Source organism: Pseudomyrmex gracilis, unplaced genomic scaffold, assembly GCF_002006095.1.
Source record: "Pseudomyrmex gracilis isolate BER0280 unplaced genomic scaffold, ASM200609v1 scaffold_228, whole genome shotgun sequence".
Classification (NCBI taxonomy): domain Eukaryota; kingdom Metazoa; phylum Arthropoda; class Insecta; order Hymenoptera; family Formicidae; genus Pseudomyrmex; species Pseudomyrmex gracilis.
In genome coordinates this window covers 220,643-246,716 of record NW_018020812.1, presented here as the reverse complement: position 1 = coordinate 246,716, position 26,074 = coordinate 220,643, and the positions used below count along the sequence as shown (strand labels likewise).

General features: G+C 35.7%; 3 protein-coding genes across 6 annotated transcripts in view; all 3 read left to right on the top strand.

Annotated features, from left to right (window-relative positions):
• LOC109858870 (uncharacterized protein C05D11.1-like) overlaps positions 1-4,457 on the top strand; it is a gene marked incomplete at its 5' end in the record, with an annotated part of 12,290 nt that extends 7,833 nt beyond the window's left edge. Inside the window, 5 exons of the mRNA XM_020436545.1 lie at positions 2,858-3,110; positions 3,306-3,492; positions 3,572-3,706; positions 3,842-4,152; positions 4,244-4,457. Coding sequence (XP_020292134.1) covers positions 2,858-3,110; positions 3,306-3,492; positions 3,572-3,706; positions 3,842-4,152; positions 4,244-4,325 — 968 coding nt within the window. The remainder of the gene's footprint in view (positions 1-2,857; positions 3,111-3,305; positions 3,493-3,571; positions 3,707-3,841; positions 4,153-4,243) is intronic.
• A 1,511-nt stretch (positions 4,458-5,968) lies between these two features.
• LOC109858869 (uncharacterized protein C05D11.1-like) lies at positions 5,969-12,967 on the top strand. Its single transcript, XM_020436544.1, has 14 exons — positions 5,969-6,255; positions 6,444-6,685; positions 7,576-7,744; positions 8,277-8,440; positions 8,566-9,078; positions 9,166-9,420; positions 9,544-9,717; positions 10,175-10,393; positions 10,501-10,675; positions 10,757-11,009; positions 11,208-11,394; positions 11,474-11,608; positions 11,744-12,054; positions 12,149-12,967. Exons 1-14 carry the CDS (start codon positions 6,084-6,086, stop codon positions 12,231-12,233), a joined length of 3,054 nt encoding a protein of 1,017 aa, XP_020292133.1. The 5' UTR covers positions 5,969-6,083; the 3' UTR covers positions 12,234-12,967.
• Positions 12,968-13,092: 125 nt separating this feature from the next.
• Positions 13,093-26,074, top strand: part of LOC109858849 (colorectal mutant cancer protein) — a 45,493-nt gene continuing 32,511 nt past the window's right edge. Inside the window, exons 1-3 of one of the 4 annotated variants that reach the window (XM_020436512.1) lie at positions 13,094-13,422; positions 13,675-14,379; positions 14,654-15,100. In XM_020436512.1, the coding sequence (XP_020292101.1) occupies positions 14,964-15,100 (137 nt within the window). In that variant the 5' untranslated portion in view covers positions 13,094-13,422; positions 13,675-14,379; positions 14,654-14,963. Of the gene's footprint in view, positions 14,380-14,653; positions 15,101-25,252; positions 25,546-26,074 lie in introns of those variants that run through there. The other 3 variants (XM_020436514.1, XM_020436511.1, XM_020436513.1) reach the window with 3 other exon arrangements.

Genomic DNA, 26,074 nt, shown 5'->3' with positions numbered 1-26,074 from the left:
TAGTTGGCGTACTATGAGTCAGATCCAAGAATTAGGCAAGCGCGGCGCAACTCACCGTGATTGACAGTGATTTATGTGATGCACGGATTAAATGATACAACTTACGAATGAGNAAATAAATNAGAGAAAAAAAAGAGAGANAGAAAGAGAAAGAGAAAANGATACAGAAACAGTGCGTAGCGATCAGCTNNTTTTATTACNAACTCAAAAGTTAAGCTTCTGACAANATTTTGCCAGATAAAACGTTGTCNTAGAATTTAGTCAAGAATATGTATTTCCAAGGATACCGAATTGTTCTAAATCACCCTGTATATATATGTATATTTCAAATTGAAAACGTACGTGGAAAATATTTTTATTTGTATTTATAGGTACAACAAAAAATTTGCGCGAAAGTACTACTAATGAAAAAGTCAAACAGTTTCACAGAAAGTTCTACAGGCCAGAAAACTTGACTATATTGATAACGGGNAANATANACCACAGTCANATTTTTNAAGCNTTANTGCCTTTAGAACNGAAAATAATGTCGAAGGTATATGCATCCCAAAACAAATTGCGTGTTGTCGCACTTACTCTGTATTTTGTTTTACAAAAGCACACCTATGTACTCAGTTTTCTATTACTTTCGTAAAATTTAAGTTTATTGCACAATTGTAGAAAAGAAATGATATATTTGAGAGACCTTGGCAAAATCCAATTGAATCATTCAAGAAAAGCGCAGAAGTGAAAGTCATTTTTCCATCCATGGACGAAAACTATGGCCAAGTACATGTTGNTTGGCNGGGACCGTCAGCAATTANNCAAGTGTACGACTATACCACATGTCTAGCACTTTTAAACTATATCGCGGAAACAAACGATAGTCCGTTAAGAACAATCTTTAATGAATTTAGTGATCAATGTCGTATTACGTGGTTTTCGTCTAAATGGTCAGTTCCATATTTGGAGATTTTTTTTGAAAACGTACCAATAAGCAAAATTCATTTGATCACAAAAGAGTCTATGCATAATGTACTTAAAACGGTATATACCAATGGTATAAATATGAAAACAATGACAAGCTTACTTCGCAAATCATTGATTGCCGACCGAAATGAAATTGAACTAACTCCGCATGAATTCATCTCACACTTTCTTTTTCATTATGTAGTATGCGAGAATATTGAAAATGTATGTATGGTATCTTTACATTACTGAAAACTTTTACTTGAAATATTTTACTTACATAAGTAAAGTAAAATTTTTTTTTTACATTTAGTTAGAACAACGGTTCAAGAATATTCTACGCGAAAAAGAAAACTTGTTAAACGAGCCTGACCAACATTTTTTAGATCTACTTAAACATTATTTTATCGATGCACCGATGGTTATCGTGACAGGCAAACCTAGTTTCGACGAGTATTTTAAGTTGAAAGAAGAAGAAAAACATGTAACCGNNCAAANCACAAANTNCGGCCNAAAANGNTTAAAGCANAAAGANAAANAGCTTNANCANGCTATCNAANAANTAAANGTATATATATTTGTATACTTNAATNTTTTTTTACATGNTACANATTATATTATATTATANATACACTAAATNTTTNATATATTGACACTNTTACCAATCTCTTCGANTTTTTCATCTTTTAAGAAANNTGTGCCTAAAGAAGTANGGGNAAAAATGNTTNNACCTGNCANAGAATCAATCACTTTTCATGACATTCNGAGATATAACACGNAAACGCTCGAGCAACATCCTAAATTNGATGTTAAAAGACTGCCATTNTTTACCTATTTAGATCATGTCAATACAAATTTCTTTTATGTGAGTATCGTTTTTGTTCGTATCGGTATCGTTTTGCACCAAGTTATATATTGNTTTACNTTGTTACAATTTATGTGTTTGATAATTAAGATTTAACAATTAAGACTTTATGGTTATTAATTACGCAAAANGTTGGATGGTNATAAAAGCTTAACAAAGTGTTTGTTCTGTACTACATAAATNNATATGTATACATATTTGTANTNCTCCTATAACCGTTAAAANTTTCGNGTANTNTGNAGTTATGTTTCTCTTATATAAATTAGAGTGTATTTATTTCATTTCCAATACTCAAAATATCTACATGTACTTTTATTATTATTAATAGTAAATAAATTACATTTATTATATTTATGCTAAACTTATATATATTATCTTTATGTTTAATTATTTATTTTTTTATTATATTTATGCTACCATTATATTTATGCTAAATATTTCTTTATTTCACATTTTTAGTTACAAGTTATTATGGATACTTCTTTTATTAGTCTGGAAAATAAACTTTATATTCCGTTGTTGGCGGAAGTACTTTTAGAATCTCCCGTAAATAGAGAAAATCAACTGATTTCTAACGAAAAACTAAAAGATTTGTTACTTGCTGATAATATAGTAGTTCACTCTCCATGTGGCATTGATTTTTCGCACGAAATCGCACATACTCTGTCTTTAATGATTCGGGTAATATAGAAATAGTTTCTCATTATTTCCTACCNAAACAAAATTGTGTGAAATAAATATATTCTACATGTAAATTCTANATTTTATACACTTAACTGTTTGTATAGGTTGAATTACAAAATTATGAAAAAAGTGTACAGTGTTGTAAAGAGTTTTTATGTGAAACTATAGTAACGGTCGAAAGTTTAAAAATAGCACTAACACGATTACTAGACAAAAATGCATACGTAAAAAATGAAATAACTGCAATGACTTTATTGCATACATTGTTATACACGGACGGTACCTCTGCAGAGACTTTACTTACTACTCCCATTACAACTACACATACTGCTATCACTATTAGTTTTTTTTTTTTGGCAGGCAATTTCCAGGTTATATACAGCCCGTTGTGGCAGTATAAGTTTTTCTATGATGTCAAGAAACGCCTAGATACCGATGTAGGGCAGAAAGAAGTGTTAGCACACATCGAATCTGTTCGAAAAGCGCTGACTTCGCCGACAAATATGTTTATGTACATGGGCGTCAATGTTGATAAATTAACGGAACATGTTNCAGATGTTTATGCCCCATGGACTAAATATTTTGCAGATTTTATAAACTTTGAGAAAACGAAGTAAATGAAATATAAACATTTACATTTAAACCAAACAGTTGTGAGAAATTATTATAGTAGTAACCAGCTGTATGTTTATTTCATTCGATTCTTACATTGATTTGTGATTGACACAAATAATAAAACTCACACGACTAGATCTAGAAGTGATACATACAAATGTAAAAGATTTAATTTCTACTACTCCAATTTCAGGAGTAACATCACTTCTAAGTCAAACTTCCGTACGCCTTCTCCTAGTTTTACTTACAACGGGTATATAAGGGAGGTAGTTGAAACAAATACTACGGTTTTAATTCAATCTTGTCCGTGCATAAATGATTTTCAACATTCCGATTTGCCAGCTTTGCAAGTGTGTCTGACTTATCTTACGCAAGAAGAAGTAAGCACGTAATAATCGTTTATTACACTTGCAGAAAATCTATTAAACAGTAGTTTCATGTATGTGTGATATTTTGTAGGGACCTTTATGGGAACTTCGACAAGAGCTTGCTGACTTCAATCTTTTCACGACGGTGGACGATGGGACCTTAACTTTAAAGTTGGTTTCAACTACAAACGTAGTAGCTGCGTACAACAAAATTAAATCCACAGTGGTACAATATTTATTTCTATTGCGATTATTAGCAAATGTCGACATATATACGTACATCCTTTAAGAAAGTCCAAGAATTTAAATTGTTTTTATCGTTACTTTTTTGGCAGTACATATTGTTCCTTTTTTGTCGCAGGATGCACACGTTCGTAAAAACAAATTTATCTTCCATTTTTACGAAAAAGCTAAATCGTCACTCATCTCGGAGTATATCAACATGGTACATTCCATAAAGAATGTGATGATTGCATCGGTGACGTCGTACTGTAAAAGTATGCCACATGATTATATTTATCAAATGGTACAGAGCGTTTACGCTGTTAGTATAGATGACATGAGCCGTGTGACAACTCGATACATCAAACCATTGTTTGACCCTAAAAACTGCAAAATTGCCATTGTATGTAATACTAAAAGAAGTGCCGAAATAATTGAGGCTTTCGAAAAGTAAGTGTAATATAAATCTTAAGTTTTTGCAACTTGCTATATTAAGAAATAGTAAAATATACATAATACATCTGTATTTATTTTGTTCCAGAATGAAGTTTAAGTTTGCCGTATATAAAAGCTCCAATGAAGTATATAACTGTATTAAAAGCAGAATTTTAAAAGATGTATAACTTTTACAGTTTTATGTGATATGTGTATTGTTTGACGGTTAGTTCGAAAAATGTGTAAAACTGTTTTAAATCAAAAACTATTTATTAAACAGATACACAATGTAAGACNTATGTTATGACTTTAAGTTTTATAGTAACGAGTATGTAATAGTAAATATGCATAATATTATTTATTTTGTAATAAATAATATGTAGTAAATTTTGTATGTAATGTATATACGTTTAGAACAGTAACATGATTGGATAAAAAATAAATTTTGTTCTGCGGATAGTAACGCTTTTAGTGGTATATATTTTTGAATATTTTTAACCTNTNGCACATTTTATTATTAACACCGCGAAATCATGTTTCTAATTCGGAAAAAATAAATTGTTTGTCTAAATTCCACTTTAAACATGTGTAGTAGCTTTTATCGAATTACGTCTATTTGGTAGTTTAAACACAACCAGTTTGATTAAAATAAACTTTAAACGTGTTATGGTAGATTCTGTTCAATGAAGTTCGTTTTTGTCCGATGTAGATAAAAATAAAATTGTGAAAAATAAAATGTAAAACGTGGACAGATCAATTTTCTATAAAGACTAAAATCTTCATTATACAGATAGAAAATTATATGTCTTGATAACAGCACGCATCCCTCTATTTCATACCTAGAGTATGTTCTCGGAAGTTGTTGTGTCGCTACCTCAATGTGCCAGACGCTATAAGTCAATTTTGCTATAACGCTNCAACAAAATTACATTGCATCCATATACAAACGCATCCGTGAGCAATTTTGTTTCAATCTTTGCATTATATAGACGTAACATTGCTTGTTGCAGCTTTAAATAAAGAAACCGTCATTTTTTCTACATAATTTGTAAATTGTATTGGCTTTGCGACGTTCAACATTTTCTATACTTTTACATCTTTTCGTAAAAGCGACAAAGAATAGTACAAATGCAGTCATATAGAATAACATAGTTTTATTCGAAATTGTATCTTTTAATTCGGCATTTATATACCGCTGAGTGATAATTGGCAAAATAATAAAAAGTGCATAGTGAATTACAGTTGAAATAAAACAACTAATTAAAACCTTAAAGAACTCAAAATGCCGTAAAAGTCAATGTTTCACCATACACCGCAAAAACGAACGTGTTACGGTGCAGCACTTTTTGTTCTACCAACGAAACATTCTATTCCTAAATCGATTTCATGTTAGTAAATGAAACCATCATTACTTGTGGATTATTGGCACTAGCCATAATGCATAACGCATAAGACATAAGAGAATCAACCAATCAAAGCTTTCTAGAACAAGAAGTAGAAATGAAAACACAAAGCTGGATTAATTAATTTTCTTACGTTTTATGCGGTATGCGTTAGGCAAAAGTCTGTTCTTCGGTCTTAAAATCTAACTATTCTTAATAAAAGTACTTTTTTCTGTCGTATTACGACTGGTATTCATAGTCGAATCTTATATCTAAAGTTGTCTTAAGCTTATGTTCCGATTGGTCATTTTTGCAACCAATGAAACGTCTATTATTTCAAAAGAAACTTACGTCAGTTTTACGTATACTATAAATACCAGCTTACAATGTACGGATTTGTATATTACGAAAATATATCTATCGTGTACCTTACCTGCGAAAGTTCTGTTTGTGCATAAAAAGTAAGCATTGTCCGACAAGTTGCCACGTACACCAGTCACTGGTCTATAGTTACAATTTAAGATACTTGAATATTAGTTTTACACGAAATTCGTTTTTAATAAAATGTCGTGTGGTGAAGAACATTTGTCAGATAATACAGAAAACTTCGAACGGTTATACTCAATAAACATCGACGGTAGTATTCCATTTTATGCATACAGATCCAAAAACACCGGCATCACTGTATGTATTGCAGAAACACACGGTCCATTTATCAATGGAGATGTTAATATTGGTACTGTATTAACATGCATTATTACACATACGTATATATAATTGATCTTAGTATTTATTATTGAAGATTCTTTCATTTTGACACGAAACTTCATTTTGTAAAACAAACCTTCAGTTTTTACGTAATATTTTTGAACAAGTATAAACATTACAAATACTTTGAGTTTTTACTATTGTATTTCGTATCAGTGACAGAAACATTTGATAACGATGGTCTTCCTTTCGCAATGGAGCATCTTATTTTCATGGGCAGCGACGATTACCCTTACAATAATATTTTGCAAGTATGGGGTGATAGAATACTATCAGATAACATTAAAGCATTTGGTCTCCAAACTCACACTTGTTTTTCTATGAGAGCAGCTGGTAGCGAAGCATTTCTTACTTTAATGCCAACATATCTAAACCACATACTTTACCCTACTTTAGAGGTACAACATTCCTTAATTCTTTGTTTAAGTGTATAAAACGAAAAGATGCAAACTATTGTGAATGACAAATAATACTTGTTTTTGTACTCAATTATCAAACAAGTTAAGAAACCTAAAATCAGAGAATAATATCAGACTTATTTTTTCCTACAATATGTTTCGTTACTTGTATAAAAATTTAATGTGTATCTACACTCACTTAAATCGTAACATTTTCAAAGTAACGTTATATCATGATAACAATAATATGATAAAAGTCAAGAAAGTCAACAACATATTTAAGCTATTTTGCTGTGTGTGTTTTCATAACAGTATTTACATTCTTTGAAAAAAACAACCGGTAACGCAACATTTACCAATTCACGAATAGATCTACACCGATACATGATTTGCAAACTTTTCTAGTAACACAATAGAACTTTACTATACATTTTTTATTTTATCTTAACTTAAAGAAATAAATGATGAAATTTTAAATCAATATAAAATTGATTTCAATGTTAAAGAATTATGATATAACATTTTTTTTATTATTTATGTAAGCGAAATTATGAGATGTATTTAGAATATTTCGGTAAAAAAATATATGTGGTTACTATACTTTATCGGTGTTCATATTACAATCTTGTGGTTCTGCAATTTCTTTCCCCACGTATTATACTTTCTACAAAAACTTAATAATTTGCACAGTAAAATGTTTCGTTTGTCATGCATGCTTTGCACTATATTTTGTCGCAACGATAAAGTTAAATAATATATGACTTTCTTTATGTTATCATACTTTATATTATTGTTTGAAAGATACAAAAAAACAATATTTATTATTTTCTTAAACTGCAAATAAAAAGTTTTACAATTATAAAACTATTTATTTTTGAACGTTTCGCTAGGATACAGCATATCTTGTAGAAGTACATCATATTACTGGAAAAGGCCACAATGCCGGTACAGTTTATTGTAAAACCCAGGCTAAGGAACGTACAGCAAATTTTGTATTACATAAAAAAATGTTAGGAGTTCTCTATCCAGGAAAATGTGGATATAAGTCACTTCTAGCAGGTAAAAAATTGTTCTAACAACTTCTGTTTGTGTGTGTATATACAGGGTAATTTAGAACAACTCGTTATTCTTGAAAATACATATTCTTGACTAAATCCTAATACAACATTTTATTTGAAAAACTTTTGTCTGAAGCTTACTTTTTGAGTTACTAACAAAACTAGTTGGCGTACTATGAGTCAGATCCAAGAATTAGGCAAGCGCGGCGCAACTCACCGTGATTGACAGTGATTTATGTGATGCACGGATTAAATGATACAACTTACGAATGAGGAAATAAATAAGAGAAAAAAAAGAGAGAGAGAAAGAGAAAGAGAAAACGATACAGAAACAGTGCGTAGCGATCAGCTTTTTTTATTACGAACTCAAAAGTTAAGCTTCTGACAACATTTTGCCAGATAAAACGTTGTCTTAGAATTTAGTCAAGAATATGTATTTCCAAGGATACCGAATTGTTCTAAATCACCCTGTATATATATGTATATTTCAAATTGAAAACGTACGTGGAAAATATTTTTATTTGTATTTATAGGTACAACAAAAAATTTGCGCGAAAGTACTACTAATGAAAAAGTCAAACAGTTTCACAGAAAGTTCTACAGGCCAGAAAACTTGACTATATTGATAACGGGTAACATAAACCACAGTCAAATTTTTCAAGCGTTAGTGCCTTTAGAACAGAAAATAATGTCGAAGGTATATGCATCCCAAAACAAATTGCGTGTTGTCGCACTTACTCTGTATTTTGTTTTACAAAAGCACACCTATGTACTCAGTTTTCTATTACTTTCGTAAAATTTAAGTTTATTGTACAATTGTAGAAAAGAAATGATATATTTGAGAGACCTTGGCAAAATCCAATTGAATCATTCAAGAAAAGCGCAGAAGTGGAAGTCATTTTTCCATCCATGGACAAAACATATGGCCAAGTACATGTTGCTTGGCGGGGACCGTCAGCAATTACTCAGGAGTACGACTATACCACTTGTCTAGCACTTTTAGAATATATCGCGCAAACAAACAATAGTCCGTTAAGGACAATTTTTGGTGAATTTAGTGATCAATGTCGTATTACGTGGTTTTCGTTTAAATGGTCAGTTCCATTTTTGGATATTATTTTTGAAAACGTACCAATAAACCAAATTGATTTGATCACAAAAGAGTCTATTCATAAGGTATTTACGGAAGTATATACCAATGGTATAAATATGAAAATAATGAAAAGTTTAATTCGCAAATCATTGATTAACTACCGAAATGAATTTGAACTAAATCCGCATAAATACATCTCACACTGTCTTTTTCAATATTTAGTATACGAGAATATTGATAATGTATGTATGGTATTTTTACATTACTTAAAACTTTTACCTGAATTATTTTACTTACATAAGTACTTTAAAATTTTTTTTTACATTTAGTTAGAACAACGGTTAAAGAATATTCTACGCGAAATAGAAAAGTTGGTAAACGAGCCTGACCAGCATTTTTTAGATCTACTTAAACATTATTTTATCGATGCACCGATGGTTATCGTGACAGGCAAACCTAGTTTCGACGAGTATTTTAAGTTGAAAGAAGAAGAAAAACATGTAACCGAGCAAAACACAAACTTCGGCCAAAAAGGTTTAAAGCAAAAAGAAAAAAAGCTTAAGCAGGCTATCAAAGAAGTAAAAGTATATATATTTGTATACTTAAATATTTTTTTACATGCTACAAATTATATTATATTATAAATACACTAAATATTTTATATATTGACACTTTTACCAATCTCTTCGATTTTTTCATCTTTTAAGAAAGATGTGCCTAAAGAAGTATGGGCAAAAATGATTATACCTGGCATAGAATCAATCACTTTTCATGACATTCAGAGATATAACACGGAAACGCTCGAGCAACATCCTAAATTCGATGTTAAAAGACTGCCATTTTTTATCTATTTAGATCATGTCAATACAAATTTCTTTTATGTGAGTATCGTTTTTGTTCGTATCGGTATCGTTTTGCACCAAGTTATATATTGCTTTACGTTGTTACAATTTATGTGTTTGATAATTAAGATTTAACAATTAAGACTTTATGGTTATTAATTACGCAAAATGTTGGATGGTTATAAAAGCTTAACAAAGTGTTTGTTCTGTACTACATAAATATATATGTATACATATTTGTAGTTCTCCTATAACCGTTAAAACTTTCGCGTAGTGTGCAGTTATGTTTCTCTTATATAAATTAGAGTGTATTTATTTCATTTCCAATACTCAAAATATTTACATGTACTTTTGTTATTATTAATAGTAAATAAATTACATTTATTATATTTATGCTAAACTTATATATATTATCTTTATGTTTAATTATTTATTTTTTTATTATATTTATGCTACCATTATATTTATGCTAATTATTTCTTTATTTCATTTTCAGTTACAAGTTATTATGGATACTTCTTCTATTAGTCTGGAAAATAAACTTTATATTCCGTTGTTGGCGGAAGTACTTTTAGAATCTCCCGTAAATAGAGGAAATCAACTGATTTCTAACGAAGAACTAAAAGATTTTTTACTTGATGATAATATAGAAGTTCACTCTCCTCGTGGCATCGATTTTTCGCACAATGCTCATACTCTGTCTTTACTGATTCAGGTAATATAGAAGTAATTTCTCATTATTCCCTTTCGAAACAAAATTGTGTGACATAAATATATTCTACATGTAAATTCTAGATTTTATACACTTAACTGTTTGTATAGGTTGAATTACAAAATTATGAAAAAAGTGTACAGTGTTGTAAAGAGTTTTTATGTGAAACTATAGTAACGGTCGAAAGTTTAAAAATAGCACTAACACGATTACTAGACAAACATGGAAACATAAAAGATGAAGTATTTGCAATGACTTTAATGGATACATTGTTATACACGGACGGTATCTTTGCCAAAACTTTACTTACTACTCCCATTACAAATACACATACTGCTATCACTATTAGTTTTTTTTTTTTGGCAGGCAAGCTCCAGCTTATATACAGCCCGTTGTGGCAGTATAAGTTTTTCTATGATGTCAAAAAACGCCTAGATACCGATGTAGGGCAGAAAGAAGTGTTAGCACACATCGAATCTGTTCGACAAGCGCTGACTTCGCCGAAAAATATGTTTATGTACATGGGCGTCAATGTTGATAAATTAACGGAACATGTTCCAGATGTTTATGCCCCATGGACTAAATANTTTGCAGATTTTATGAACTTTGAGAAAACGAAGTAAATAAAGTATAACCATTTAAATTAAAAAAAAAAACAGTTGTAATAAATTATTATAGTAATTAACAGCTGTACATTTATTTCATTCGGTTCTTACATTGATTCGAGAGTGACACGGATACGGAAAACTCACAAGACTACATCTAGAAGTGATATATACAAATGTAAAAGGTTTAATTTAAACTACTCCAATTTTAGGATTAAAATCACTTCTATGTCAAACGTTCGTACGCCTTCTACTAGTTTTACTTACAACGGGTATATTATGGAGGTAGTAGAAACAGATACTACGGTTTTACTTCAATCTTGTCCGTGCATAAATGATTTTCAACATTCCGATTTGCCAGCTTTGGAAGTGTGTCTGACTTATCTTACGCAAGAAGAAGTAAGCACGTAATAATTGTTTATTAAAATTGCAGAAAATGTATTAAACAGTANTTTCATGTATGTGTGATATTTTGTAGGGACCTTTATGGGAACTTCGACAAGAGCTTGCTGACTTCAATCTTTTCACGACGGTGGACGATGGGATCTTAACTTTAAAGTTGGTTTCAACTACAAACGTAGTAGCTGCGTACAACAAAATTAAGTCGATAGTGGTACAATTTTTATTTCTATTGCGATTATTAGCAAATGTTGACATATATACGTACATCCTTTAAGAAAGTCCAAGAATTTGAAATGCCTTTATCGTTACTTTTTTGGCAGTACATATTGTTCCTTTTTTGTCGCAGGATGCACATGTTCGTAAAAACAAATGGAAGTACTATTTCTACGAAAAAGCTAAATCGTCAGTCATCTTGAAGAATATCAACATGATAGATTCCATAAAGAATGTGATGAATGCATCGGTGACGTCGTACTGTAAAAATATGCCACATAATTATATTTATCAAATGGTACGGAGCGTTTACGCCGTTAGTATAGGTGACATGAGCCGTGTGACAATTCGATACATCAGACCATTGTTTGACCCTAAAAACTGCAAAACTGCCATTGTATGTAATACTAAAAAAAGTGCCGAAATAATAGAAGCTTTCCAAAAGTAAGTGTAATATATATCTTAATTTTTTCTGCAACTTGTTATATTAATAAATATTAAAATATGAAATAATACATCTATATTTATTTTGTTCCAGAATTTCAATGAAGTTTAAGTTTGACGTAGTTAAAAGCGTGGAAGTATATAACTGTATTAAAAACAGAATTTTAGAAGATGTATAACTTCTACAGTTTTATGTGATATGTGTATTGTTTAACGGTTAGTTCGAAAAATGTGTGAAATGTTTTAAATCAAAAACTATTTATTAAACAGATATACAGTGTAAGACGTTGTGATTTTAATTTGTATAGTAACGTGTACGTAATATAAATATGCAAAGTATTATTTATTTGGTAATAAATAATACGTAGTAAAATTATGTATGTAATGTATATACGTTTAGAACAGTAACATGAGTGTATAAAAAATAAATTTCATTTAATTCAATGCTTCTGGCGTCAATGTTAGTTCCATAACTTAGAAGTAATTTAGTAAATTCCATTTTCTTATTTTCAATCGCATTGTGAAGCGGAGTTGTGCCATGGTGAATTTTAGCATCAATGGTAGCACCTCTGTTAAAAAGCATCTTAACAATTTCTATGTCACCATTTATAACAGCAAAATAAAGTGGAGTATTAGAAGGGGTTTTGAATTTGCTGTTAACTCTAGAACCGTTTGTTAAAAGTAGTTTCCTAATATCTGTATGGTTTTTTTCAATAGCATCACGAAGTAAAACATATCCTTCCGACCATGCTTGTGAATAAGATAGTCCAAAAGAATTAATTAACTCCTTTGCTCTTTCTAGTTCTCCTTTACGAACTGCACGAATTAAACTGGTGTAGCTTGTATGATCATAGGCCATGATGAAAGTAGTACTCATCTCGCATCTGCTTAAGGGTTTAAGTTTTAGTTTTGGTTTTCCTAAAAATATTTATATATAATATATAATAAGTAATATAATATATAAAATATTTACGTAATATATAATATATTTACGTAATATAATATATAGAATATTTCTATACTATGTACATCATACAAACAAGACTGTTGTCCGTGTGCGATCGCGGAAGGGTGCGTAGTCTAGTCTCGCTTGGTGTGCGTATCCCCACCACGCGGTGTTTTCATAGCACGGAATAGAACCATGTCCACAAACTTAGCACGGAATAGAACCATGTCCTACGAAAAGGTATCGCAGAAACTCGTATGGCCGTGGGCCGTTCTCAGACTTCTCTCTGCTAATATCTTATTTTAGAAGGCCCTTAAAGTTTAAAGTTACGTACGAATCTAAGTTTATGGCTGGTACTTAATGTAACTTAACTCACTACAAAAGAGTTTGTGCGGAGGCTCTTTATCGTCGGTCACTACGAGGTTTGTTCGCGTCGCAAATGTCCCAACATGCTCCTACTCGCCCCAACACGCCCTAACAGCGAATTCGGTAGTCTGCATTAGTGCGCACTGATTGTGAGTGCGACTTTTTTTATTGAAAAAGTTTGTTAAAAAAAGTTTTGAAGTTTCATGAAAGTGTCATTGAAAAAAATGAAGCGAATAGGAGCATATTGGGGCACATGAGACGCGAACAAACCTTACGACATTATTTTGTCTTTACGGTTTCACCGCTAGATGGTACACGTTTGCGGCTTTGTTTCGGCGGTGCAACTTCGGATTTTGAGGTTAGGGTTGGTGACTCGGTGAAACTGCGGTGGATGCAGAAAAGCGGTTGGAGTTTTCGGTGCGTCAGAGTGCCGGGCATTGCTCGTTCAGGCGTCGAGCCAACGAAGTGTCGACGAACGGAAACGACGCACCGAACTAATTATCGTCTGTCATAGTAATTCGCTTGTGTTCACTGTGCGAGATAAGTGAGACTAGCATATAACGCGGCATCGCGACTCCGTGACAGGTCTGTTTATATCACGCGCTTCGGGCGGCACACGAGATCGCGGGTGGGCATCCGTCGCGTCTAAAAATAGAACGACGGCGGCGGCGCCTACCACGTCGACTAACAAATTCCGACGGGAAGAGAGATATCGGGGTTCTTTGGAATCTTGGAGACGAGACACGCCGATGTCACGAGGCCGGAACGCGTGACACGGCAACGTGTGCCACGATATACTTGCCTCCCACTTTCTTTCGCGGCTCCGTTTTGTCTTCTGTCTGCGCAGAGCACCGGAATATTCTTTGGCGACCGACGGATTTGCAACCCGAGTCCCGCGTGCCATTGACACGAGAGCTCGGGTCGTTCGATCGAATGTCCGATTTCGCGAGCGGCGCGAGTCTACGCGAGTCTTTCCATCGGGAAATAGGGTCAATCGTGGTTGTGACTGCAGGGTAAGTATACATATAAGACGACATCATGATATATTAAAATAATTTTGTGCGATAGGAACATGAATTTTGTCTCGGTCTAAGAAATCCTGTGTGTATCTTCTGATCTCGAATCATTTTTCATGTAGTTTCACATTTTGAATTATTTATTATTTTATTCTTATAATCGATTTTTTCAAATTTCTCGCGATAAATAAAATTCTCTTAATTTTTACATCAAGTATATAAAACGATTCGCGTGGAATTATTTCATAATATATATATTTTTTTTTCGCAGCATTTCGGAGCAACTGTATCACGACCCGTCGCGTTCTCACGCGAGGCGCGATTTCGTGTGATATTCACGATTGTCAGAATCGGCAATGATTCCTCAGAATCTTCCGTGCGTGCGACACGCGTCGTCGCATGTCGCGGGATAGACGCGCGTCGGCGGCAGCTGGGAAGAGGAGCGTCGCATCGATCTCGCACGGACGCGAATTAAGATTCGGCTCGCGAAAAGCAATCGGGGCGCAAATGAGGCGCGAGGTGGGCGACGACGCGAGGCAATCGGCGAGGAAACCGATGACCGTTCGTTGCGAGATGGCCGAATGCGAGTTCCAGTGAGCAAGAGGAAGATGTCGCAGACCGCTGATGCCGAAAGTGAGACGGGCTCGATTTGCGATGAGGAGCGTGTGCGAAAGCTGTTCCAGGCATGCGACGGCGACGGTGACGGATACATAGACAGGTGAGTAAACATAAATAATTAATCACGAGCGCGCGATCAAAATCACAGAAGGATATAGATGAAAATTTTCGACGTTAAAGTATCTTGAATTGAAATAAATCTCGCCTGGGACACGCGAGCGATAATATGAAATACAACTTAAAAATGTATTATAATATAATATTATATTATTGGAGCTGCAGATGCAAACGACGATATTGTTATGGATTGTTTTGCAGAAAATTTCTTTTAATGACTGACTTTCATATAACGTTCCTCAGAATGTCTGATGCAGTATTTGAGCATTTGCTCAATACAAAATATATATATATATATACATATGCATATATATTATCGCTCGTATTGAGAATTTAGTAAAATTAGATTAAAAGAGAAACGTAACCGCATACAGTATAATTACTATCACGTTATAATTACATAAAATAAAGAGCACGGAAATCAAATCTAATTTAAAAATGATACATAGTTTATCGCTTTAAAGGGCCGTCGTCTACAATGAAAGTAGGCAGTATAGTGTAAGAAGTAAGGTTTTTTGGAGTTATTTCAGAGAGAGTTTTGTCTATGCAAGTAATTATTTCGCGTTTTTTGACGCACATTTTTTCATTTGCTAACAGTAAGACAGTAAGGCAGTGCGAAATAAGAATTGCATTTCGTAATTCCCGTTGTTACTTCACCGAAAAATGGTTTATCTTTTACTCCTACAGCCTTGCTACCTTCATTGTAGACTAGCTCTAAAATATATATATATATATATATATATATATAACACACTAGATTATAAAGAGTTCAATTTGTCTATTTTATCATAAAGTGAACTTTGATATTAAAATAGCTTTTTTACTTCAAAATGTCACAGTAACTACGGTCGTAATTTAAAATTTTTTTCCTTGAATCACACGCGAACGCGATCATTATACGGTGTAGCATATTCCCGCTATTGTTCCGTGTTTCGCGCCGCGGACAGATGAATTCCGCTTGGCGAATTCGGCGCGCTAAGCTTTGCGCGGTTACACAATTAACGGCGGCTGATATCGCGCGCGGAATGGAAAGAGCCTCGTTGACGAGACCGCGCCTGCCGTTGGCACGTACGTTTTAATTATTTCTTCAATTAATTAGAGCCGTCTCTCTCTCCTTTTCGCGCTGACTCTCGCGGGATTTAACGAGAGACCGGTGGGTTATTTCTTTTTGTACCGCGCGCTCCGCCAACTTCGGCGCGCAAACTGTCGGTCGATCGGCGCGGTAATAGAGCCGCGCATCCAGTAATACGTTGGCGATAATTTACGACAACGAGCGTCTCTCCCGCGGAGTAGACGCGAGGCCTGTTTTAACTGCGTAACTTTATCATTCACTCTTTTTATTTTCTCACTCGACTCGAAAACACGTCCAGACGCTAAAACGATCCGAAGAAATAGTTTCTCGTCGAATTGTTCGAAAGTAAAAAAATATTAATTTTTTTTTTCCCCCGCATCTAAAAGTAGCGATATTCAATTCGAGAAATGATCTCTCGTCCTTCCTAGGCTGAAGTTTATAAAATCCGGAAGAGCGCGTTATTTTTTTGTTCCGATCAGCTCTTAAATTAGAAACCGTCGCGTACGTTCAGGTTGTTGCTTTATCCGGTTTTGTTCCCTCGTTCGTCGTTTTCGTCGTTATCGATATCTCGATACGTTTTTGCCTCTATTTTTCTTTTTCAACCGCCGAAGAGGCCTCGATATTGCCTCTTCCAACACGATACCCGCTTTTCTCCTCTTATTTCTATGTGAAACCGGCATTATCTTTTATTTCTTTTCGATGGAGCTTAGGTGCGCTTTTTATTACGCTCGAAACATTACAGTCTATTTTGCTTCGTCCGCCCACTCTGCAACCCGTACGCAGCCGTTTCTGACGTGGTAGTAGGTAGACTATAAAATTACGTCTGTACGGTTTTTCTGTGTTATACGCATGTAATGTTTATATGAACATCCCACACAGTATATATACCACGCAAAAGCTCCATTTGTCTATACATATATAAGTAAAAGACAAGAACTCCGTGGAGCTTTCCATTTTCAGCCGCGCTTTTTCTCTATTGACTTGTTTCTTCAAAAAAACATACTACACGAGTAATTTTCAATATCGCGAAAAGCATTTATCATTTTATTTTATTTATTTATTTTTTTTTTTTTTTGAGATTGTTATTTCTCTAGCATAAAATATACCTAGTGTAAAATACTTTTTGTGTTTAAATAGCGTCGATGACGCGTGTTATTATCGCGAGCTACTTTGCTTGCATAAATCGCGCGTATCTAGATTCAGAAGCGCAGCGTGATTCCTCCGTCGGAACTCAGAATCACGTCGATTACGTTCGTTATTCACGTATTCCCTTAGCAGATTGCGCGTAATGAGAGAACTCGCCTGAAGAAAATTGAATTAAGACGTGCGCACGAAACAGCATCGCGCTTTAATTTCGCGAGTAAGATTTATTGTCGGCGATCTAGTTTCACCACGTGAGATAATACGAGATTGGATCTTTCCGAGAAATTGCCGCATGCGGGTCGGTACGCGTTGTTAACGAATTGCGCGCGTGATTGTTACGAGATAAATTCGCGTCGATCCGAGGGCGGTCTGTTTTGCAGGACGGGAGAATGCGATCTATAATTAACCACTATTCTCGCTCGATAACAATTACCTTTACCGTCGTTAATTATCGCTCCCGGGGCGGGGTCAACATCGATTCGTTAACGAGCGGCAATTTATTGCGTTTTCGAATGCCGCGTGTTTCATAGCGATCACTCGATTCAGCTTCTCTCGTGCATTCATATGCAATTTGTACAGTTTTTTTATTTTTTTTTATTTTTATTTTTTTTTTTTTTTTACCTACAAGAGCCACGCGATGCATAAGACTCGGCGACGTTGTATCTCTAGCCCCGTATATATATAAATGCGTTTTTAAGTGAGATTCACCGAGTTAAAGAAGGTCCCGGGAGCGAGAAAAAGAGATCGCGTTCCACAAACAAATTAAGAGAGCAAACTCGGCTGTGCCGCCCGTTTCGCGAGCGAGAGAAAGATGAAACAATATTCCCGGACTTGTTGGCATTCATTACGACGCGCTTTCGTAACCTTGTTATATCCCTCGCTCGATGCCGCCTCAGGACTTTGCCGCACGTGATGCACATTTTTGGCCTTGCTCGTCGCACGCGAGGCATCATCAACCCGCCCTCGAAAAACACACGTATATAATATCCCTTATTCTTATCTTGATAACAGGGTCTTTTGCAAACAAAAGTATTCTTTACGAGATAAAGTATATTCTCAAGAGTTTTGAGTGTGAAATATGCAGAAACCGCGAAAAGAGAAAATTGTTGTGAAGCTCTCGTAGGGAGAGAGAAGGAGACAGAATATAGCGTTGATTTGAAAGTCAGTTGTATTGTTAATTTGAAAGTTGAGTTTTCGAACACGTATCGATCTCGCACACGCGAGGATTTTCGTCGAGAGATTCTCTCTTTCTCTCTCTCTAAATACATATTCCTTAATAATCCTTAATAACGGGTTTCTCCACATTCTCGTACGAGATATGTAAATGTTTTCTTACGCTAAAATACCGGCTGAGAAATACGCGCGTGAATAAAGAAAATCTCTCGCAAAACATTATCTTCGCTCAAGTGAAGGGAACAAAATGACAAAAGCGTCGTTGTTGATTTAAACGCCAAATTCTGCGATCCTATAAAACGATTGCCGGGCGCCGGAAACCGATGACCTAATTTTCCGGAGCCACAGTTCGTCACGTTTCACGCAACGGCGACGTCGACGAGAAAATCCAACGGCGCGACGCCGCGAGAAAAGCGATTGTTCCACAACGCGAGTTGACAGAAAGAAGAGGAGAGAAAAGGAGAAGCGCGTAGAAAGAAGAAGGGTCGATTTCGTCGATGCAAACCCTCCGCGATACCCGAGGGGTGAGCCTGAGGGCCCGGGCGAGGGGTGGCCCATTTTATGGCAAGTGAGTCACACTACTGCGATCAGGTTCTCTCGTCCTCTTTCTTCTCCCTCCGTTTTGGTTACACGACTGCTCCTTCGGTCGTGGAGCCTACGCGTTTGCAGACTCGTTTATCGGTATTTCTCTCCCTCCACCCTGCATGTCCCCCTTTATTCTCCCTATCTCTTTTCTCCCCCGCGGCTGACTTTCTTTTCCGCCCCGTGTGTAAAATACTAGTCAGGGCTGTACCCTTCCCGTAATGCAACAGATTTCTGTGAGCGAAAGCGAACGCAGTCGTAAACGTAAAATTCCGGATCGTCGCTAGAGAATAATCGGAGGAGAAAGAGGAGGATAAAGAAGGGAGCAATCGTTGGTTTAAAGTCGAAACCGCGCGTCGCCAGTAAGTTCGACTTATTGTTAGTCTTCGGATATCCTCCTTGTCTTCTCCTTTGTTCTTATCGAGCGAGACGATTTACTCCACAGCTAAATTCTCCGTAGACGGTTTTTTTTTTTTTTTTTTTTAAGGTTTTCCTCCAATGAATAGTTTTTCATTATGAGAAAAAGCTTCCAAAAAGAAGTCTATTTGATGTACAGAAATAAAAGGATGGATTTCGCGTTTGTGAAATGTAATGCAAAATGTAACATCACCTTTGAAGATTCAAATACGGAGATGAGACGTTAGTTGAAAAAAATGCTCGGTAAAAGTCAACGTCGCCGATGTCAAATGATGGTTTTTCTTACACTGAGGAAACAATTATCTTGAAACAACATTTTATTTTATTCAAAAAAAAAAAAAACTATTTATTTAGCAAATGCTAATTCAGTGGATATTTCCTCGTGTGCAAAGTGTCTATTTTTTTAAATTTGAATATTTATTACACTTTTAAGAATATAATTTTTAAACAACTATTTTTACATTTTAATTTATAGTTTGTATTTTACTTTTTTCTATTAAAACAAGAAAGAAAGAAGGGGAAGAGAGAGATAAATACAGAGAAAAGAGTTCCAAAAGAAATATATTACTTGATTTAAAACAACTTTTTTCTCAATGTAATAAACAAAAATATGTCGGGCTTTTTTTGGTGACAAAGTAAATATATATCATTAGTATATTTATTAATACACTTTATCAATATATTTATTATTTTGATATATTAATATTTTTATTAATATATTTTTTATTTCAACACTTAATAGTGACTGTTACTTTTTAGTACAAGTAGTTGAGGAAGCTGCAAGCACTGTTTTTCGGTTTGCACGTCGTTGCAATGTGCAATGGCGCAGTGACAGTCCAAACTTGTCGCGAGATATTGAAATCCCTCGTAAATGATTCGCGGAAATTGCGAGATTCGTCGTTCAGCGAGCATTCTCGTTACAGCGCTTCGAGATTTCCTTGACTGCGACGTGGCTAACCGAATAATAGATGCACCTGGGCGATTTACCTTGGTCCCGCGACTCCTGGACTTGTTTGCACGCGATGGAGTGTGCAAACATAGCGGGAAATTTCTCCCGGAAGAAATGTGCTGTGTGCGAGAGCGACGCTCTGTCGTCCGAATCGATACGTCTCGACTCGACGGTGCTTGGGGGGCCTTCAAAAAAATAGCGCGTTTGTCGTAACCGCCTCGGTTTGCTTCGCAGAAGCGGCAAAGAGAACGTTTTTCTTATCTTTTTACACAAAAAAAAAACCTTTCATGCGTAAAAAGATAAAGAAAAAAAAGTTGCGCATAAAATGTGAAAAAAAAAAATTTATATACACAAAACAATATATACACGTAAAAAAGGAAATAAAATTCTTATAAAATATTATATATACAATATATTATAACAATATCTATTATTTTTTATGTAGTATTTTCTATGTAGTATTTTATCAATGTTTTATTATTTTTATTTATTTTTGTATTTTTATGAGATATATTTTATATTTGCGAATATTTTTATCTCATAATTATTTCATAATTTATGTATCACACATAAATTTTGAGCGTAACCTTATATTTATATAATTATATTTAATGTTCATACATTCCCGTTTTTCGTTCGTGCATCGCTCGCTAAAATCGACTGTAAATCGGAACGTTTATTCGTTATTGCATCGAACACGTCGCGTTTCGTCGAAGCAGTGGCAGATTTTTACACGCGGTATGCAACTCGTAATTTCGTTACGCGCGGCAGCTTGCGCGCGCTCTTGTACATACCTTCGTTTATTTCGCCTCACGGTTCGACTCACCCTGCGATAAATCTCGAAATCGTCCCGACCAGTTATCGTTATTTACGCTTCTCTTCTTTCGGCCAGCGGGGATACACGCCCCGCCAATCCGCTAAAAACTGTCGTTTTGTCGACGCCTCGTCGATAGCCGCGCCGCAGATTGCAGAACAGATCCGAACGCTGCTTTTATAATAATTCCACATAGCGATCATTTATTAACCATTTATTTTTGTCAAGGTCTGACACATCTGAATTTCTACTTAATGTAATGTAACTAATTACATTAATATGATATAGATAACTACGTTAATAATTACGTTAATAATTATAGACATAGGTGTATTTTAATCATTTATTAAAATAATAGAAAAAAAGTACGCGAACAGTGTATTTTCAAGCGTATTTTGCCGTATCGTGAATAATTCTCCAAATCTTCCGACATAATATCTTTTTTTGAGAAACGTTTTCGCGTCGTATAGAAACAAAAGCCTATACTTTTTTCAGACGCGGCAGATCGTTCGTCGTTAAACGAATTATTTTATTAGGAACCAATATAACCGTTTGTAAATTTGATGAATTTCCGAGATCGATAACGCCCAATATACCATAGCTGTCGACGTCAAGGTCTTGGCGTTTCTCGTCTCGATGCGCCGCAAATTATTAATATCGTAGTCGGATTCTCGGGAATTAGCTGTATTATCGATGATCGCGCCGCTAAAATTCCCGACGGCTCTCTCCGGCGTGTGATTTTCTCGAGATCGAGATGACTTTTGTATAATATAGATACATTGTTTCATATTACACACAAAAGAATTTTTTTCAAATTGAGAAAAGGTTCGGACCGGAGCTTGCAATCGGGGAGTAACACGATTTCTCGTTAATTACCGCGAAAATCTAAACCTTTCTCGACAAAAAAAAAAAAAAAAACGCTAACAAAGAGACGAGCGGTAAAAGGGAAAATGAAGAGCAGGTGAGTTCGTTGAAGCGCGCGAGGAGGGCTCTCCCGGTAAAAACCGGCATTAGGTAGCATCCCCTATGCTCCTTCTCTTCCTTCTCGCGCTCGTTTTTTTTTTTTTTTTTTTTTGCTTCTCTTTTCTTTCCGTATTTCCTCGTTTTACTTTTAATGGCGTCCGCGGACAGCATCCGGCGAGAGCTCGCCGTTCCGAAAGGGTAGATTAGCCGAAGGTGGTGCAAGGTAGTATCTTTTATGTAACGTGCTTGTGGTGGGGGTTTGCTTTTCTCGATGAAATAGAGCGAGACATTCACAATGAGACAACGATATCGCTCTTCGACGTTGCTCGCGAACTCTCTCTCTCTCTCTCTTTCTGTCTCTGAGAAAATCTCTTCTCTCTCGTCGTGTGCAGTCTCTGGGGCGGTTTCTTCAACGCGTCTCCTGCTTATCCCCGATATTTTTTCTTTCATTTTTCCTGACATTTTGTACATTTTTTCTGCGCTGCCTTTTTTGTTTTTTATTAAAGAACATTCTTCTCTTTTCTCGCGGAGGATAACTAGTCTTATGGATTGTTAAATTAACACATTTGACAGACGGGATTTAATTAAAATTTTATCACCGATCACATACATTTTTTTAAAGGTCACGCAAAAACTCTTTCGAATTCTTCAGAAAAATGAATAAAGAACAGCGCGATATAGAAAAAAGCAAGTGATCGGCGATTCTCTCATATATACGTATTGTGCTGTTTACCGGGAAAGTTTTTTCTGCGCGAGTTCCACGTCGGAACAATGATCTCGTATCAGCACAATCGGGTTTCGAGAAGAAACATTTTAACACGGGAGAAATCTTGTCCGTCGTGGCACCGGTTTTGCGTTTCCCAACAATGGACTCGCTCATTGGTCCGTTCCGGAATATTACGTGTCGCCTCTTTCGAAAATCATCGAACATCGGACTTTCTTTTGCCGACACAAAGAAGTTTCGTCAAGCAGTTGGATAATCTAAAGAAAAACTGACTCTTGGATTTCTCTTTCGAGATGCTAAATAAAAGAGAATTTACAAAAATTCACGCATTTATTAACTTATTTTATCTTGAACATTGTGCACGTAGAATATTGCAAGGGAAGATGTTCTCTCTTTTGGCACGAGAACGCGATGAATTCTTTCAAGATTATTTATTTTATCGGCGCGAATAACGTCGAGAGCGCGAATAAAAGCGTTGCGCGTTTTCTCTTCGGTATTTTTTAGCTCTCCGAATTCTTTTGTTCCATCCCGTTCCTCTTCTTCTCCCGCACTGTTTCACGAGCGCTGATTAAAATTACAGACGAGAGAGGAGAGACTACGAGAGATAGAACGAAAAACGAGAGAGAGAGAAAAAGAGTGAGAGAGAGAGAGAGGACTTCTCGAGCTGTAACGAGATCACCGCGTTACAGGTCGAGGCACGAAATTCAATTTTGATCCAATCGCGCGCCACGGCTAATACGGTATATCGGGCTCGTGTATTCCGTCGGAATTTCTTACTCTGTGTGTAGGAAAAGTCCTTTCCCGACAGCGTCCTTCTTCATCGATAATTCCAATTCGTCTGTGGCGAGCGCGCATCCTTATATTCGTTCTCCTTCCATTTTCGCGTCATGATGTTCTTTTCGACGTTTTTTTCAAACTCAGCCAATTCAGCAGCTTCCCGATCGCAACCGCGAATCGAAACGAAAGATGGGAAATTGGCATTGTTAACCATCGGTTCTGCAAAAATTGTGAAATACGCGAGAATAATCCGCGCAACACACTCGATCCAGAACTCGTGGGCGCGAATAGAAATTAAACAAGCTGTTAAATTCACTTTTCTCGTGGGTAAACATACACATATACACACACACACACATATACCGATATCCGATGATAAACCATGTATTACAACGCAAATCGTTTCCCACGTGGCGGCACATTTATCGCGCTCTCGAACGGCAACGAAGTGCCGTTTAATTGCCGCCGCGTGTAAATACTCGACACCGCGCGTGCAGCATGTGCATCGGCGTGGCGCCCGAATATCCATTTATTTCGAGATAACGCTCGAATAAATTAATACGTTGCGTGTAGATAGAAACCGCGACCCGAGCGAGCAGCTTGGATAATTATTACGTCGCGCTTTATGCCGCTTTCGTAATTGTTTAAAAAAATTTTCGAGAACATCGGCACGTCTGATAAAAAAAAACTTTTGGTTTTTAACGATTCGAACGAGGACCGAACGAGAATGCACGTAATTTTCATATTTTAAATAATTACGCGAATGAAGTTGAATTATTGATAAAATATATGATAGAGAGAGAGAGTCTCTCGGTAACGAGTTTTATCTCGACGTAAACAACCGTCTCTCTGTTGTAATAATGATCGACCGCTCGTTTCGATTCCCAGTATGAATGATTTCTTCACGCGGGATACAGAAAGGCAACCCGCTGCGAGAGAAAGAGCTTGGAGTGCGTGTGCATATGCATTTAAAATAGTCTCGCGTGTGTCGAGAGTAAAACCGCATACACGATATAAGAGAGAGGGAGAGAAAGAGAGAGAGACACCGCGAAACCGAACGGGACGAGTGACACGCATCGCGGCGGATTAAGTTGCGTTCGTTCATTTTTCACACGGTTCGCGCCCGTCGACAATACGCACGTAGACGTATAGATGCCTTTTCTTTCCCATTTTTCTTTGTGTCTCACCTCTCGAACCGCAACGCGAAGTGCGTTTACTCGCGCGTGGCACTCGCAGTGGCACTCGCGTCGTCGGCGTCGCGGCGTCTTTCGCGCGCGAGCAATTCGCGCTCGCTGTTCTTGAACGACAAAAATACGTTCTCGTTGCCACAGTTTATCGCCAGCTTTGCTGGATTCTCCGGAGTTAGTTTGTACAAAAAATATTGTTTGCGATTTGGTAATATTTATTTCGAAATGATTAAAAATCAACTTTATGGCAAATGAATCGCCTGTTGCTTTCTGGCTTTTTTTTTTTTTTTGTTTTGTTCTGTAAAGAGAGGAGAAAAAGCGAACTCTCTTTCTTTTCAATGTTTAACGGAAGTCTGATAGACACGTTTCGTTACTTTCGCGTGTCGATACGCATTTTGTGTCGTTTATTTGGCCGTTCCCTTGTAACAAACAAGGTCTCAGTCGTGAAGTCCTTTTTTTTTATCACATATGTTGACCGTCGCGGTCTCGAAGTGAATTGGAAGTGAACAGTGCAAGAAGAGAGACGGTCAAGAGAGGAAGGATGCAGTCGCTCAAGTCGTGGGAAACCAGAACTCTGGAGAAACTGTCCCGACATAGACATGAACGACGAAGAGAAGTGTCGCGATGGTACATATGGACACACCCTAAAATCGCTCTCGGTCTTGTGTTCGTCGTCTATTAATAAACGCAACGAATGAACCTGCCGGCGCGATTACTTCGCGCCTTACGCGGCGCGTTTGCGTGTCTTAAAAAAAAAAAAAAAAATGTCTCCTTTGAATGTTTGCTTGTCGAACAAAATTCGTAAAGTCTTACGGATATATATTTCATTTCTATATTTATCTCAAGTTTTCTTTGATGTCTCGAGCTTGCTTTCAGATGAAAATATTTGAAAAAAAAAAAAAAATAAAACTACAATTTGCGATAGAGGATTCTTCGTTTTATTTGAAATTTTGTTTGTTAGAAAAGAGAGAGAAAAAAAGAGAACTTTGTCTTCAGAAATTATGAGTTGAAAACTTATTGTTTGTAAACAAATATAGGTAATTATGCAGTTATACGGACTATTTTCCGATCTCAACAATTTTGACATATGTTATCAAGGTCACCTCNCTGAATAATAATATGAAGGTTTTATCCGTCGCTCATTGTTTATAAAAAA